Source organism: Oryctolagus cuniculus, chromosome 2, assembly GCF_964237555.1.
Source record: "Oryctolagus cuniculus chromosome 2, mOryCun1.1, whole genome shotgun sequence".
Classification (NCBI taxonomy): domain Eukaryota; kingdom Metazoa; phylum Chordata; class Mammalia; order Lagomorpha; family Leporidae; genus Oryctolagus; species Oryctolagus cuniculus.
The window spans coordinates 159,903,968-159,922,180 of record NC_091433.1 but is presented as its reverse complement, the minus strand read 5'-3'; the positions used below and the strand labels follow the sequence as shown (position 1 = coordinate 159,922,180).

At 42.5% G+C, this 18,213-nt stretch overlaps 1 protein-coding gene across 11 annotated transcripts in view; it reads left to right on the top strand.

Moving 5' to 3' along the window:
• MTA3 (metastasis associated 1 family member 3) overlaps positions 1-18,213 on the top strand; it is a 218,359-nt gene that overhangs the window by 186,126 nt on the left and 14,020 nt on the right. For 7 of the 11 annotated variants that reach the window (XR_011386669.1, XM_070069204.1, XM_070069202.1 and 4 more), the window contains exons 12-16: positions 401-525; positions 3,846-3,997; positions 4,823-5,045; positions 12,784-12,870; positions 16,436-16,582. Coding sequence is in view for 9 of the 11 variants with exons in the window: in XM_070069204.1 (XP_069925305.1) it covers positions 401-525; positions 3,846-3,997; positions 4,823-5,045; positions 12,784-12,870; positions 16,436-16,582 (734 nt within the window). In the remaining 2 variants the exon portion in view is untranslated. The remainder of the gene's footprint in view (positions 1-400; positions 526-3,845; positions 3,998-4,822; positions 5,046-12,783; positions 12,871-16,435; positions 16,583-18,213) is intronic. The other 4 variants (XR_011386670.1, XM_070069203.1, XM_070069199.1 and 1 more) reach the window with 1 other exon arrangement.

Below are 18,213 nucleotides of genomic sequence, written 5' to 3'. Positions count from 1 at the left end.
ACACGAGCAGCAGGAATGGGACAGTGATAACAACAATGTTACCTTTAACCTAGGATTAATTTTGATCCAAAAAATTTGTTTTTCTCAGGAGAATTTATTCTAAGTGATGAAACTTAATAACGTGTCGTTCAAAAGCATCACAGGATGTTCTAAGGAAGCTATGTTGGTTGGAGAAGAGATATGGCCACATTTACTTTGTGAATATCAGCCATAAGAGATTCAGCTTTGTTTTGTCAAGATGAGTGCTTTAGATCCATTTTAACACCTTGTGTTAACACGAGGGTTTTTATCCTTCAGATGTTTTGGAGTTTATGTTAATGATGAATCAGTAATGAGATGTAGAGTTTTTTGCCTTGTTTAAAAAATCATTTTTATTACCTCACTGCACGTTTCATGGAAGCAGCAAACCAAATCCCAACCAAATATCCACCAGCAATGGCAAGCCCGGGCCTGTGAATGGAGCAGTGGGGAATACATTCCAGCCCCAGAATCCTCTCTTAGGGCGAGCCTGTGAGAGCTGCTTTGGTAAGTGTTTCCCCCCAGGATGTCCTTTCTTTTGGGGCCTGTAGGTGGGGCGGGAGCTTGCAGTCTGTGGTGCGCAGAGAGCAGCGAGCAGATGCCCTTCCTTACCTTCTGCCTGGACATAGGGCAGTCACTGAGTGCTTGCTAGGTGCACAGCCCAGCAAGGCCTCAAGGTTCCTGTGATTGCTTCTCCGGGCCCCTTCGTCTGTTGAGCTTCTGATGGCAGTATCTGCCAGCCTTTGTTCAGAGTTGTACTGGCTTCACCCAAATCATGGTTCGTGATACATACCAGATCCCCTCTGGGGCTTCTCGGTATACTTGGGAAAATGAAAGGCAACAGCTGAATCTGTAGGGAATACCTGTGTGGACAAACTGCTATGTATAACCCTCAGATCCAGTCCCTCCAGGCACTATGTTGGGAGACATTGTTTTGTGATAGTTGCTTCTGGCCCCAAGGCCCTGCGGTATTTATGCTGGCACAGATAGTATGATGTTATATTATGCTGCTTGCCTGGGTGTTAAGTGGGCTTGGACAGAATACTACATATTTGGTAGTTGATACAACTTTATACATTTATTTAATATCTTAAGCAACAGTATAATCTCTTGATGGGGACATTGGTGACATTATAATTTCTTTTTCTTTCTAATCATGGTGGCTGGGGTAAGAAAGGAAAGGAAATGAATGTTATTGAATGTTCACTTGGTGTAGCTGGGGAGTCTGAGCAGCTCTCTGGGAGGGTAGAAGTAGCCTACTGCCTTAAAGATGGAGGCATGAGGGACATTTGTGACCCCGCCGCATACTCTGCTTTAGAGAAGGCAGTGACAGCCAAGTCGTGTAATCAGTCATCTCTCAGACCCCAAGCAAAATGTGAACCAGACAGATTGCTGGCTTCCTAGGTAGGAATGGCGCATGTAGGGATGGTCTGCACTGTAGGGACAAGGAGGGAAGCAATCTGTGGACAGCTAGAGTCTTTTGGTCAAAACTTTACATAGATAGCAATGTCAGCATCTTGGACTTGAGAATGCTCAGATTTTGAAGTTCATGTATGTTTAAATGAAATAAAAAGAATTCTACTGGCAAATGATAGTGACTTAATCTTTTATTTTTTATTATTATTATTATTTTTTTATTTAACAGGTGGAGTTATAGACAGTGAGAGAGAGAGACAGAGAGAAAGGTCTTCCTTCTGTTGGTTCACAACCCAAATGGCCGCTACGGCCGGCACTGCACCAATCCGAAGCCAGGAGCCAGGTGCTTCTTCCTGGTGTCCCATGTGGGTGCAGGGGCCCAAGCACTTGGGCCATCCTCCACTGCCCTCTCGGGCCACAGCAGAGAGCTGGACTGGATAGGAGCAACCAAGACTAGAACCCGAAACCCATATGTGATGCCGGTGCCACAGGTGGGGGATTAGCCAAGTGAGCCAGCCACGGCGCCGGCCCCTGTTTGTTTGTTTATTAAAGATTTATTTATTTATTTGAAAGTTAGAGTTACACAGAAAGAGAGCTTTTCCACCCGATGGTTCAATCCCCAAATGGCCACAACGGCTGGAGCTGCGGTGATCCAAAGCCAGGGGCCCAAGGACCTGGGCCATCCTCCACTGCCTTCCCGGGCCACAGCAGAGAGCTGGACTGGAAGAGGAGCAACCGGGACAGAATCCAGCACCCCAACCAGGACTAGAACTCTGGGTAGCAGCGCCGTAGGCAGAGGATTAGCCTAGTGAGCCGCGGCGCCGTCCTGCAGTTGGCATCTTAATATACACAGTTTGAGCATTGTGATCTGAAGAAGATGACTTATTACAGATCAGAAAAGAATGTGCCAAGGCAGATTTATAGCACTAGAATCATTTTCCTGCTCCTCTTCGACCTAATGTTGAAACATCAATGTTTTCTGTCTTAAACTTCATATCCATCCTGGATATACAGGTTTCTTAAATGTTAACATGGCATAATTTAAATTGCAAGATAAAATTTACACAGACTTGCAGTGTTGTTCAGCCATGTGATAAGTCAACATGTTTGGGTCTTAAAATCATGTTGTGTGTACTCATTTGATACAGATTTATAGTTTTGAACAAGAATCTGTTTTTAGAAGGAGAAATCATAACATAAGGATTTTATCTATTGATTAAAATAAAGGGTTGGAAAACAGAGACCTGTTTCTGTTAGGTTCCTAACCTTCTTAGTGGGGCCTTTCTGAGTACCTTAAATAAACCCAAGCATGGTTTATGAACCGTAGGCTTATAAACTGTGACTTAGGTTTTAAGCACTAGTAATAAACACATTATCTTTCTGAGAACTTATTCCAGAAATGTACACCAAAAAATATTTGAATTAGTGAAACAAAAAAAACTCCCTCAGAGGCACAATGTAAAATATAGGATCCCTCACCTAATAGTCTCTCTCTCTCTCTCTCTCTCTCTCTAAGATTATTTTATTTATTTGAAAGACAGAGTTACAGAGAGAGGTTGAGACAGAGAGGGCTTCTACCCACTGGTTCACTCCCCTATTGGCTGCAACGGCCGGAGCTGCGCCGATCCAAACCCAGGAGCCAGGAACTTCTTCTGGAGCTCCCACGTGGGTGCAGGGGCCCAAGGATTTGGGCCATCGTCTGCTGCTTTCCCAGGGCACAGCAGAGAGCTGGAATAGAAGTGGAACAGCTGGGACTAGAGCCGGTGTCCATATGGGATGCCGGTGCTTCAGGCCAGGGTGTTAACCCGCTGCACCACAGCACCGGCCCCCCCCTTTTTTTTTTTTTTTTTAAGATTTATTTATTTATTTATTTGAAAGGCAGAGTTAAAGAGAGGCAAAAGCAGAGAGAGAGAGAGAGAGAGAGAGAGAGAGGTCTTTCACCTGCTGGTTCACTCCCCAAATGGCTGCAATGGCTAGAGCTAGGCTGGTCCGAAGCCAGGAGCCTGAATATTCCACATGGGTGCAGGGGCCCAAGGACTTGGGCCATCTTCTGCCGCTTTCCCAGGCGCATTCATAGGGAGCTGGATTGGAAGTGGAGCAGTCATGACTTGAACCGGTGCTGATACTTAGATACTGTACATACCCACTATGCCACAGCAGCGGCCCCTAATAGCCTCTCTTAATATGCGCCACAAGTGCTTGATTTATAATAAGGATAAATGATTTAATGAAAGATACATGTGTATGTGTTGTACTTTCATACTTGGCTTATAAGTTAGGGGAAGAAAAATAATCCTATAAACTGAAAATGGCTTTGGGATGTTTTTGAAATATTTGATTATATTTATACTGATGTTACAAATTACATGGCATCCTTTTTTTTTTTCCTCTTACTTTTCTCTCATCTGTAGCTACACAGTCTCACCAGTGGTATTCTTGGGGCCCACCTAACATGCAGTGTAGATTGTGTGCAACTTGTTGGCTTTATTGGAAAAAATATGGAGGCCTGAAAATGCCCACCCAGTCAGAAGAAGAGAAGCTATCTCCCAGCCCAACCTCAGAGGTACACGAGCAGCAGTGGGTTCTAGTGTTGAAAATGTCATGCTTTTCAGTGATCAGATCATTCCCTGGAAGCAGAAATAAAATACAGGATAATGTCATAATGAGCAAAGCTGTTTTCATAACTGAACATAGCACTACTATATTCAGGGTGGGTGTGGAAAGAAGAGCAGGAAAAAATAATTTTCTCCCCAGGGATTCAAAATAATGGTCTTGGGAGATTACTCAGACAAAAGAATACTGTATGTGGGAGGTGTCAACACAACCCGAGAGTTTACAAATTAAATGTTTATTTTAACTGCTTTTGAAAACAGTGTGTAATCTTTAGATACTATTAAGCATGTCTTATTACATAAAGTAATAAATGTAAATTAAGCATTTTCTTCCTCCCTGGTCTATTGTGGAGGGACAATAAGAAATGGACTCAGTTTATCAACAATAGTTGATGCATGACTTTATAAAATCCTTCTGGATTGAAGATGTTAAGCCTGTGTCTACCAGAGGGCACCTGTTGTTGTCCAATGCTCACAGAGTCTCAGCACTCCTTGATATTAGAAAACAAAACTAAGCAAGCCTCGCTCCCTTGGCAACATGTGATTTTGGTTTGTTGCACAAAAGTACAGAATTGTACCCCCAACCCCATTCCCTTCTCTGCTCCCCACCTCCTTCCCCAGTGTGCACACTTTCCAATTCTGTCTCATAGGGGTGGAATAGTAAGTTACAGAAACTGTGGCGGGAGCTTTGAAAATTGTGCTGTTTTTAGAGCATGATGTAAACAGTAATGTCTTTGCCGAGCTCTGCTAACGTTTGTTGGTTTCTGACTTGGCAGGACCCCCGCGTCAGAAGTCACATGTCCCGCCAGGCCACACAGGGCATGCCAGTCCGGAACACTGGCAGTCCCAAGTCCGCAGTGAAGACGCGCCAAGCTTTCTTCCTTCATACTACGTATTTCACAAAGTTTGCACGTCAGGTCTGCAAAAACACTCTCCGGTTGCGGCAGGCAGCAAGACGGCCATTTGTTGCTATTAATTATGCTGCCATTAGGGCAGAATGTAAGACGTTTTTAAATTCTTAACCTCATGTGTTGTGCTTCCGACCATCCTCTCTTTCCCTCTCTTTCTCTGTGTTTTTCCCCCCTTTTGGTTTGTTTGTTTGCAATAAACATAAGTTCTTGTGTACAGCCTTTTATTTGGTTTTTTTTTTTTAACATTGTTTTTGTCTGCTACCATTTGTATCATGCCAACCTGGGTTGGAGGGAACATTGAAACTTGTATAAATATTTATCAGACAGTAGTATTCATCAAAAGGATGGTGGGAGGTGATCCTATCCATGGAGTTTTGTGAAGGAATTGCTTAAAGAACCCTTATGAAACACTTGAACCTATTAGGTAGTGCCACAGTAGAACCCCTAAGGATGGGTGTTATAATGAAACTGTATGAGGCAGCACAGGCCAGACTTTAAATGGATCCATTAGATTTAAATAAAATTTAGCAGTACACTAACATGATGGAAGTTCACAGTACCTCATAGCAAACATTATATTTATTAGAAGCTTTAGCAAATTACAAATTTTAAAATCATTTTGGGTGATTTTCTGAAAATACACATTGAACTCTTATAAGCAAGCATCTAAATTTGTGGTTAAGCAGTCTATTTGTGTAATTTGTTTTCCATTTCATAATCATGTATCATGCATATCACCGTATAACATTTACATGACTTATCACTCTTATTTTCAACATTTTCAGTCTTGCTTGTTTCATTTTGTTAGAACAAAGGCCATCTATACCAGTGAATTGAGTTGTTCTGTTATTAGCACATATCTGAAAAATATGTACGTACTTTGTGTGTTAGCTCTGGAGTCCCATTTCTGGCTGATATTTTAGGGCCAGGCAGCTTCTTTCCCTGAAGTGCTAGAGAGCTTGCTGTTTGGATAGACAGGAAAGTTAGACGTTCAGATGCTTTCTCTTATTTATCTGATTTTGAGTTGCCCCACTTTGATTCACAGTGGATATCCTTAGAAGGAGTGATGACTGAAAGCATTTTTGGTATTTTTTTTTCTTTTTTTCTGAAGCTAATTTTTAGTAGAACAGTCAGAAAGTAAAACAGGTAAAAGCTCAGTAATAGAAGAAAATTAGATACAAAGATATTTGAGAATTTATCCTTAGATTTAGGTTTTGTGCTAGCAGTTCTGACTGCATGGACTTACATTACCACTTTCTTACCCATTTTGAGGAACTGGGAACAAATATTTTCATCCAATTTGTTGATTTAAAACACATACATTTATATATAATTTCTTAAATAAAAATAATAATAAAGCATTTGAGAATGAATATGAATGAAATTCTTCCATTAAAATTGACCTGAGTCCGGTATCATCTTTGTTCCTATGAATGGAAAAGAAACCATCACTACTGTAACTGGCTGCTGAGGAAGCCTCTGTCTCCTGTGGTTCTTTGACGTTCACTTCCTTTGCACATTGTCTTCATTTTGACCCTTCTTCAGCAAAGTATGTTTTTCTGTCACCTCATTCTGATTTTTTCTGTTGAAAGACTGAAACATAGATCAAGATTAAATTGTGTTTTATTTCTACAAATATATAGAAAATAATAATAGAATCATTTGTAGTGAAGAGATTCAAAAAGCATATACTGTTTTATTTGGTATTGATCTTCATTGGTCATAGAGAATCTGGTTCCTAGAATAATTAATTTTACCTTAAAAGTTAAAATTAACAGTGTTTCAGTTGCCATCTACTCTTTTTTTCCAGACAAGCAACTAATTAATTCTTTTCCTAGCCTCTGAATCTCATCCTATCTTCACTCTTCTTTGATGCACACTGTTACCTGTTTGTCAGTTTCCTTAATCTTGGCTTGTTATTTTTTTTTTATTGAAGATTTATTTATTAACTTGAAAGTCAGAATTACACAGAGAGAGAAGGAGAGGCAGAGAGAGAGACAGAGGTGTTCCATCTGCTGGTTCACTTCCCAAATGGCCGCAACGGCAGGAGCTGCGCCAATCTGAAGCCAGGAGCCAGGAGCTTCTTCCTGGTCTCCCATGCGGGTACAGGGGCCCAAGCACTTGGGCCATCTTCTGCTTTCCCAGGCCACAGCAGAGAGCTTGACTGGAAGAGGAGCAGCTGGGAGTAGAACCAGTATCCATATGGGATGCTGGTGCCACAGGCAGAGGATTAACCTACTGCGCCATGGTGCTGGCCCCAATCTTAGCTTGTTATGGAGATGAGGTTTTAAGGCCCTAATATCCATAGGCAGCTGTGCATTTTAGGTAGCTGGTTTTTGGTTTTGTTTTTTTCCAGATGAGCATTCCTTGGTTTTTTAGAGACAGTGTTGACACTCTACTTCCAATACTCCAGTAAAATTAAGATCGTACTTCCAAATCAGATGGAAGTCTAATTCTAAAAATATTAATAGGCCAAGAGTTGTCATTCATTAATCTTTAGAATCACACATCGTTGTGTTGGGAAAGGAGTGTCGTTTTTCTTGTGAGCACCCTGAAGTTGACCCCTTTCCATGGCTTCTGGAGTTGGCAGTGTCATGGCATCCAGCGTCACAGCCAGAGTTTATGAGTGAAGAAGTTTATGAGTTTAAGAGTGAAGAAGTGGCAAGCTAGGGAGGTGGACTCTGATGTAGCTACAGGGAGCGTCATCCCAACTACGTGTCCTTGATTTACAAAGGAAACTTTTGGATTGGGCATAGCAACACTCTTTGACCTTTATTTTCATCAACAAGTCTGTACTTAAAGACATGTAGTAAAAAGGATAATCTTGGCAAGAAATAGTGACATCTGTGGGAAGGGAAATTGGGAGGTGAGGGAGAAGGGTGATGAGATTTATCACTGTTCTTTAAAATTTTTCTGTTTGAACCGTGGGTGTATGTTTCCTGTTTAAGAAAATAACTGAAAGACTGAAGTACATAGTATGACCAATGTATGTTTAAGATGTGATAAATATATGAAAAGTATTTTTAAAACAATTTTCCCAAATGCTTATTTATTTAAATAACATGCATTTATGTGTGTTGTATGCTCATGCCAAAAATTACCAACCCCAGTGAAGTGTCCTGGCCTGTTCCACCATGTAGACAGTGCTTACTTTAAAATGGGTTGCTGGGCCAAAATGCAGAACATTGCATAAAGCCAAGTACCATGTCCTTGACAAGGCTGAGATCCCAAATAGTACAGTTCTAACGACATCAAGTTTAGACGTCTTGTCTCTTCCGCATGCTCCTCACCCCAGGAACAAAGCTGTGAGGGGATAACAGTGCTCTCCTTTCTTAATGCCACCAGACACAACCTCACAGTTTTCCAGTGAGCAGTTTTCCAGATTGTGACTGTAGATTCAGGAGTCTCAGAGACTAAGCTTAAATAAGAAGTCATATTAGCAGGATTCCATTGATAAAACTCAAGTTCATAAAAACGTAGATACAGTGATAGCCTGGCACCTATAATAGACCCCTTAATTAAGGGGTCTCTGAACGAACACCATTCGCCAGCAGCAGCTGTGTTTCCCTCTGCAGAGTTGCCAGGCACTCAGCCATCTTTCTGTGTGAAGATGCTAACGCAAATTTGGTAGTATCCCAAGATCTATTTCATGAGAAATTTGTTACCTATTTTATAGTTTGGCGACTTCTCATCAAAAGTTATTAATAGTTGCATATACTTTGCTAAAATTTTAAGCTCGAAACATTAAAAGAGAACAGTTTTCGTTTATTTTGGTGTTTTTGTTTACTTTTAATAACAATTTGCTTTTGAAAGGATACTTTGAATGTATTTAAAGGTATGGAAGTGGTTACACATCTCATCACCTTTCCCGTTCCTGATTTACCGTTCTCAGAAGTCACCATCGTCATCATTGTCTTAATTATCCACAGGTAGTCTGTGTGTTTCTAGACAGGTGTACCCTTGGTTTTTGTAAAGATGTTAACATATTGTGTACCTTGTTCTGCACCATAATTTAACCTGCTCCCTATTTAATTTTTTTAGGTTATTTCAATTCTAAAAATACTGCAAAAGCATATGCAGATGTCATTTCATACTGTCTGTAAGGTTTCTTTCTGGGAGAGCTGGGTCAAGGGACATGTGTTTTGAACTTCTGCAGTCATTCCTCGGCTGTGCTCAGGAGAGCTGCGGTTTGTGCTCATGTCCACTGTGTCTGGACAATGCCCACTTCCCTAGGGCCTCGCCAGCAGTGTTGGCCATCTTTGGTAGTTTGCATTTATCATTTTGAATGAGTTAGAAGTCTTTGCATATATTTGAAAGCCGTTTGTATTTCCTTTCCTGTTAACTGTTTTTGCCTCTGGCCTGTTCCCTCTTGTATGGAAATCTTACTGACTTAGGGGAATTTTTAATGTTTTAATGAAGTTAGTTTTTTTATCTTTTAAAAAATTTTATTTGTTTGAGGGGCAGAGAGATGGAGCTCTCGTTCTCTGGTTCACCCCCCAAATGCCAGGATGTTGCTGGGAACTGGAAACTTAAGCCAGGTCTCCGGGGGTGGCAGGGGCCCAGATACTTGATCCATAACCTGCTACTTCCCAGGGTGCTCATCAGCAGGAAGCTGGAATTGAGAGTCAAGTCAGGTCTCCAGCGTAGGCACTCCTACATGGGACACCAGCATTTCAGGTGGCATCTGACCACTACACCAAATGCCCACTCCTAATGAAGTTGGCTCTTGAACTGTGATACAAATATCTCCCATGTTTTGTATTTGACTTTATGATGTATTTTCAAAGCAGGTTTGGTGTGTTTTTTTTTTTTTTTTTTTTTTTTTGAAATATTTACTCTATCTATTTGATAGGCAGAGTTAGAGAGAGGGAGAGACAGATCGTCCATCCAGTTTTCACTCCCCAGATGGCTGCATCAGCGAAGGCTGGGACACAATGAAGCCAGGAACCTGGAACTCCATCTGGGTCTCCCATATGGTTGGTAGGGGCCCAAGTGCTTAGGCCATCTTCTGCTGCTTTCCCACATGCATTAGCACGGGGACTGCATCAGAAGTGGAGCAGTCAGGACGTGAACCAGGGCCCATGTCGGATACTGGCATTGCAGGTGATGGCTCTACTTGCTACACGACAATGCTGGCCTTGCAGAAGAACAAAAACAAAAATACAGTTTATCAAAACAGTTTCATCGTACATGGGTTTTGTGTCTTGTTTAGTTTGTTTTGTGTATGTATGTATGTGTGTGTGTCTTGTTTAGTTCTGAAAACAAATTCTGATGGTTTTATTTTGGCAGGGATCTTGAAAACCCATGTTAAATATTTTTATGAATTTTAATTCATTGGGTACATTTTAACAGTTTTTCTATCTCGCCCTACCCCCAGTATTTCCAAAACATTGCAGAAAAACAGCTATGAGCTTAAAAAAAAAAGTGACATTGTTTTTCCAGGTTTACCTCCTCTAGGAAGCCAAAGAAATGTGTCTTGTGCCCAGTCAGGTGACTCACTGGGATACAGATGTTTTCCCTCTCTCTTGGCAGGTTTTGATTCCCTCTGGGCCCTTCAGGCATTTCTCTGGTGGCTTTCTGAATCAGTGCCTTCTTAATGCCTATCTTTCTGTTGGAGTAGCGTCAAGTGGGTGGTGGGGAGCAAGGACTGACTGACAGACCAGTGGCAGCGCAGGTCAGAGTGTTGAACACGGACCAGATCATCTGCTGCTGATGGGCCTTGCCTCTGGCAGATGTGCTCCTCCTGCTGAGTGGCTGCACTTATCCTTGTGTTGAACAGTGAGTAGGTATTTCTGAGCACCTTGCATTCCATTCTCTTTCTAGTTGAGGCTGATAGTTATTGCCACCAACTACTCTCTTTAAAAATACAGTGAGTATCAGTGAGTGGTGGGTCTTTCTCAAGAGCTCTGATCTCAGCTCAGACATGCCCAATAATGTGAATTTTCACTTGGAACATCTCATCATTAATCCTACTGATTGCATGAGAAATTAGAAGCAAAATTAGGATGGGATAACATGAGATATCTTTAAGGGGTATTATGTGGATGACCCTTTTGATGAGTTTGTTGGTTCTTGTCAAAGTGGTGGTTATTGCCGCAGGGTTGGTCATTGGAGCCATTCTGGTTCTTTCTCTTTGGGCCTTACAGACTGGAATCAAGAGCAGAGTTAACCTTATTACTAAGAATACAGCAACTGTCTTTGTCCTAGTCCTTAAGAAAATAACCAACATTATTCACTCAAGCTTTATTAATGGAGAAGAAAAAATGTTCTCTTGTCCTTATCCAAATAGAACTTGAATTTTAGCTGAAATAGTAATATTAGGAAGAAACTAGATAGCATTAACTCAGAGATCTGACAAGCGTTTGATCATTGCAGTGTTGGACTTGCTTCCTCATGTTTGTTTATATTATTTCTCCAAAAGGTGCTTACTATATTTCTGCCCCTCTCTTTGCTGTTATTCAGTAACAGGTGAAAAATATCATAACATTAGTAATTTCCCCGAAGGGAATCGGTTGAAAAGGAGGAAAAGAAATCAAGTCATTTGTAGTTGTCAGTGGTTGCATAATTAACCAGTGTTTGGGGTACATAGATTACTGTTGTTTGTGTGTTGTCTGTTTTTAATTTTTAATGCAATTTTCCCATCTTCTATCTAGTAGTTTTTAAAGAAGGAATTACCATATGAAAAAGAGGGCTAGACTTTGTGAAAAATGTTTTATTTTAAGTTATTTGAAGGTCTAAATTAAATTGTACATTTTAACACTGGTGGCACAGTGCATTCCTCTGAGGGTCAAAGGAAATTTTCTGCATGTATGTTTGGAAATGTGCTCTTGGCTTGCAAAGGGGAAAATTTTGTAGTAGAATAAACTCACAGATAGATAAAAGGCATAAGCTTAGTAGAATCATATCAGCTAAAGATACTCTGTTAAGCTTTAATCTTTAATTCCGTGAATTAAAAGAAAAAAAATTTTTTTGGTCCCTTCAGACTCTTTCTATGGTTTAACTGTTTGGGGAGAGAGGCAGCCGTGTTCTGTATCTACTCCTCCATCCAGTGATAGCTGATTAAAAGTGCTTGCATTATCTGCTTTCCCTCTGTCTGAAGTGTCTTTTTTTTTTTTTTTCTGAAGTGTCTTATGATAGACTATGAGGAGTGATGAAAATCACACTTTATGAACTAATATCCATCCTCAGAGTATCTTACTCTTCTGACTGTTGGATGAAACCCTCTGTCTGCATATGGATAACCTTAAAATCTCATTAATGCCGTCACAGTAGGAGATGAGGGATGGAGATCCAGTGTGGAAACCAAATGGCCTTTGCAGGGATCTAATGGGATTGGGTATTGCCGAGATGGGTGAAAACTTCTCAGTGGGGACTCCCTCCATGACGTCAGGGATTGCTGCGTGTGTGGCCCTTGTCAGCTGTCATTCTTATTGCCCAAGCCAGATTAATCTTATGTTACAGACTGATTCTGACTTGTAGTTTATGGATATTTTCTCACCGTAATGTAGAAATGCTGAAGCCAGTTAGGAAGCCGATCTCTGTTGCCTTTCAGATGAGTACACACAGAAAGACTACATGTGTGTGAGGTGTGTAATAGCTACACACACAATGTGCCTTTGAGGTGAGTGTCCTTCATATAAAGCCCTCATTCAGTAATTGGGAGCCTGGAGTAGGCATGATTTTCTCAAATCCAAAAGGAAATGATGCAGAAATCTGGTGGATATTTTGCATTGTTTTCCACTTGAACCTTTATATTTCTGCAGTGTGTGTGGTGTAGGTAGAAAATCCACCTCACTGGTTGTCTCCGTGTTTCTTTCTCTCCTCAGATGCAGACAGACATGCTGAACTATCTGGAAGTCCCCTGAAAAGCAAAAGCACTAGGAAACCTTTGGCATGTATCATTGGGTATTTAGGTGGGTATTTTCTAATAGAGGAAAACTCAAAAAAAACTTCTGTGTGGTATAGAAATTTGGCCATTCTAAATGGACATACCTAAACTAAATTCATATATTTCAAAGGGTTGGGTTGAAATTGGGTACTTTTATATCTGTAGTCAGTTTGTTTTGGAAATTTTTATTTTTATTACCAATATACCTACTCACACAGTTCCGGAGATATGATTACTTTTTCAAGAAAAATCATTGAGTAAAATATGTACTCAAATAAATTCAAATAAAAAAAGGAAAATAAAAATCATTTAATTATTAGAGATTGAATATTTGCAGTATTTTTATTTAAATATTTCCACTATTTCTTTTTTTAATGATTTATTTTATTTATTTGAAAGAGTTATTTCCACTATTTCTAACCCACCTCATTCACATTTGCTTTTATTTATTTATTTATGAGATTTATTTATTTGAAAGGCAGAGTTACAGAGACAGGAGAGGCAGAGAGAGAGAATTTCCATCCATCCACTGATATACTCCCCAGATGGCCACAATAACCAGGGCCAGACCAAGAGCCAGGAGCTTCATCCAGGTCTCCTATGTGGGTACAGGGACTTTGTCTTCTACTGTGTTTCCCATGCCATTAGCAGGGAGCTGGATCATAAGTGGAGCAGCTGGTGTCACAGATGGTGGCTTAATCCACTATGCCACAACGCTGGTCCTCCACCTCTCCCTTTAAATAAAGAACTAGCCGGCGCCGCGGCTCACTAGGCTAATCCTCCACCTTGCAGCGCCGGCACACCGGGTTCTAGTCCCGGTCGGGGTGCCAGATTCTGTCCCGGTTGCCCCTCTTCCAGGCCAGCTCTCTGCTGTGGCCCAGCAGTGCAGTGGAGGATGGCCCAAGTGCTTGGGCCCTGCACTCCATGGGAGACCAGGAGAAGCACCTGGCTCCTGCCATCGGATCAGTGCAGTGCACCGGCTGCGGCGGCCATTGGAGGGTGAACCAACGGCAAAGGAAGACCTTTCTCTCTGTCTCTCTCACTGTCCACTCTGCCTGTCAAAAAAGAAAGAGAGAGAGAGAACTGGTTTATTTAGTCTCATAAAAATGTGAAATCAAACTAATTTTTTATCTATATTAAAATATTTGCAGTTTTGATGTGCCAATTAAGGTTGCTTTGAAAGAGAAGCATTTATATTATTTTCTAGTTTCATCATGCTGTCTTAACTTGGAAATCTCCAAAGATGATGGCTTGATTTAATGTTGAAATCCCACAATTAAGAATACCATAAAAATTGCTGAACGATGACCTCTTTTTTTCAAAATGTTAAGATAAACAATTTACACAATAATGGTTCTTCATAATGCCTAGAAGCAAAAATGGCATGTTTTCGTGCTTCTAATATTTATTTTTCATTTTCTCAATAAAAGTGAAATATGTACTGTGAGTTGCTTCGAACCTTATTGCTCTGTCAGAAAGATTTATAGGTATATAGTGTTCAGAATTTGGACATTCAATCTTAGAGATCAAAGTATAGCCTTGAACTTGGTGTATTACCTGGTCCTTGTCGGTGTCCTGAGAATCTAAACCTCACAGCTCCCTTGATGTTACTCCTGCAAGCTTATTTCTTGTTGGTTTTTGAGAGGATGAAGAGTTGCTTTGATATCTTCCAAAACATCAACGTGGTTATCATAGGCATGACCTAGATCATAATGATAATCTCCTTGAAGATTTCTGCCTTCTATTCATAAGCAAGACCAACTCCTGGAAGCCCCTCCCCACCTTACAGGGTGAAGTTCTGATCATAAAAATTAGAATGTAATAACATTGCCTTGTTGACCTTTCTGTAGTAGTAGTGAGTTTTTACTGTGAGTGAGTTAGCTTCTGTCCGTACAAGGTAAGCCCCACGAACTGCATCCCTGCACAACGTATTTCTGAGTATTTACTGTGATCGAGACACTAGTAATTGATTTCGGAAACAATTGCATGAATAAAATGTTGCTCTCAAAAATCTTAGCCTACTGGGGAGAAGACATGGATAAACAAGAAAAGAAAGGGTTCGATCCCATGGAATTCCAGGCCTTCATATGCACTGGGCAGGTGGAGGAAGGAGGCGTGTTTTTCAATGAGCAGTAGGGCCACCTAACTGAACAAAGTGTTGGTTGAAAGATTTATAATTTGAACAGATGGAAAAATACAAGAACATTGTCTCCCGCCACGTGGCCAAGGGAGCCAGATGGACAGAGGCTTCAGTGAGTCCAGGGACCTGAGCAGTTCAGGGAAGGCAGGTGGTCTGGTCTGGAAAGTGCCTGGAGTGTGGGGGACGCAGAGAACAAGGTGGGCAGACATTCAACAACACGCTGAGAAAAAAAGGGCACAATTTTGGGGGTAGTATTTAAGCCATTGCTTTCTTTTTTTTTTTTCCCCCACAGGCAGAGTGGACAATGAGAGAGAGAGACAGAGAAAGGTTTTCCTTTTGCCGTTGGTTCACCCTCCAATGGCCGCTGCGGCGCACCGCGCTGATCCGAAGGCAGGAGCCAGGTGCTTCTCCTGGTCTCCCATGGGGTTCAGGGCCCAAGCACTTGGGCCATCCTCCACTGCACTCCCTGGACACAGCAGAGAGCTGGCCTGGAAGAGGGGCAACCGGGACTAGAACCTGGTGTTCCAGTGCCATAAAGCGGAGGATTAGCCTATTGAGCCTCGGTGCCGGCCTAAGCCATTTCTAAATATTGATGAGTGTAGGATTTTGACCAGGCCACTACGTGGTAATCCTGTCAATCCTGACGGCTGTTTGTATGTTTCAGGGAGTCAAGCTGGTGTCTGCCCTCAGCTGGGTTGAGAGAGTGGGAAGATAGGGCTGGTTTGTGGGTGGGTGGCCTGCTCTGCCACTGCTCTGGGAATCAGTGAGCAGCAGGCTAAGCCTGGGAGGAGAGGTTGCTCGTTATTAGTAAGTAGACTGAGATGCTTAAATCCTCTTCCCACACTACAAAAAAAGTGTTAGCAGTGCTGGGCTAAGTGGCTGACAGCAGACACCACACACACGGTCCCATCTTGTGGTGTGTCCTTGGTCCAAGCAGTTCTTCTGCCTCTTGCCTGTTGTGTGTGGACTCCTCCTGTTACCCAGCTAGGAGTGACCGACCCTGCTTCCGCACAGAGCATCCTGTTTCTCAGAGCTCACACACCAGGCATGCTGCATGTTCCTGGTCTGATGAGCCAGCCCAGAGGTGATTTTTTCCCTGAGGCTGTCTCTGCACACATCCTTGTGATGTCTGATACCTTGATGAGTCCGGTGCTTTATTCCCTTGGTCAATCTTGTGTTGTAAGTGACCCGCTAAAGTGGTTTCCCCCCACTTCCTGTGCTCACAACCTGAGGCTCAGAGCTCAGGCAGCAGGGGAAGACTGGCTTCCTTGATGAGTAGAGCCATGGCAACAACACTTGAAGCTGATTCATTATGCAGGTCCTTGGCCGCCTCGTAAGGAACAGACTCTCAGCTCATTAAGAAATAAGATGTGTGCCTATTAGTTGGTGTAAATGCACACAGAGATTCTTAATACCATGTTCTGAGTTGAGCAACCTTTTCCCCCATCAGAGATCCATCCTGCGAAGAAACCTAATGTAATTCGATCTGCACCCAGCCTGCAAACCGCAACTACCAAGCGGCTGCTAAGCACCCCGAACCATACATCTCTGAGCATTCTGGGGAAGAGAAACTACAGTCATCACAACGGCCTGGACGGTATGTCAGCCTGGGGTTTCCACAGGCTCTTCCCAGGGGCTGGGCCCCTCTGCCCTTGCTCGCTCAGGTGTGCCACCTGCCGAGTCCGAGAGTGGGTTATAAATAGGTGTACTGTGGCGTGCAAATGTGCGGGAAGAGGGGAATGGACAGCGGCCACGTGCCAGGGGCAAGACCTTTTGCCCCGCGATGTTTCTGTGTTTGAGTGTGGGTCCTTCTCGCTGTCCCCTCCCGTCAAGAGGCTTATCTGGAGATGGAGGCTGGCGTTGGCAGGCCCCTTCTGCTGGGTGCTAATGCGCTGACTGAACTGAACAGATTATTTCACCTCCAGCGCTCTCTGGGGATTCTTCAGTGTCCCATGGGTCATTCTGAATCTGGCACATTTCCTCTGCGTCTGTCGCTTGCAGATTTTTGTAATTGCTCAAGAGCGCTATAGGTCAGGAAAGGAACTGCCTGAGTGATATCCTAAGTACAGAAATCATAATTGGTTGGAAATGGAAACACTGAGAAGTATCACCACATATCTGAAGTACTTCTCTCTTGGGCTTGGCCGTTTCGTGCCTCCTCAGGTGGAACTGAATTATCTTGCCATTTGAGCCCTGTAGTAAGTCATCCGGGCAGTGTATGCCGTTCATTTCAGTAGTCCTGGAGTTTAAAGCTGTCTTTATTGTTTAAGTGTTGGCATTTATTTATGAATAAAACTCTCTCCAGGCTTTTCATGCCTTATGGCACTCTAAATTCCTTCAGTGACAGTAAATTATTTATAACAAGGCCCTAGAGCGAAGCTGTGAACAGGCCTTCTAATAATAATTTCCTATGGTTGTTTTTCTTCACTATGATGATGATGATCATAAGCATGTCAGAATGAGTAAAAAACCGGGGGGTGAGCAGTCTAGTTTGCATTTCTGGGTATGGTTTTTCCAGAACTTAGCTTGCAATGATACTTGCTTGCTAATGAGAACACTGGCCACCCTTGCCACAGTGTGCCTGATTTCAAGATGACAGAAGAACCGAGAAGGACTCTGTCAAACTGTGGAATTCGGGTGTCTCTGCTGGAATCTTTCCTTTCCTCAGCACTTCCCTGGCACCTCTGGGTGCATGGTCCTACTGCAGAAAACATAAAGTGAGTTCTGGTTCTTTGAGGTGCAGGCATATACAAGTGTATTCTTTGTGGCACAAAGACTCATTGTGACAGATGTTAGATTCGCTGCTCTCTGGTGTCTTCTCCTGCCCACATGGCCATCCTGTACCCATCCTGGCTGTGTGTTGCAACAGCTGTTGCCCTTGCCACAGTATCACGGGAGCCTCTCTCCTTGGAATTTCTTTAAAATGCCACCAGGGAGTGTTCCTCCTATATAACTCTTTTATCCTGTTTCCTTCCGAGTGGATGCTGCTGGAATGACATTGCTTTTCTACTGTAATGGAAAAACCAAGCGAGGCACGCACCCAAGTCCATGGGAGTACAGTGAGTGAGACTCTGGCCTTGTCCAGGAAAGACACCTGTCCCATTTTCTGAAAAGACCCAGCATTGAAGCCCTTCTTCAGACCCTCTGTCTTGGCTGTCTGCCAAGGTGTGCAGAGCAAGGCTGATGTACAGAGCTGTGCTACACCTGCCCTTGGCTGCATAATCTCAT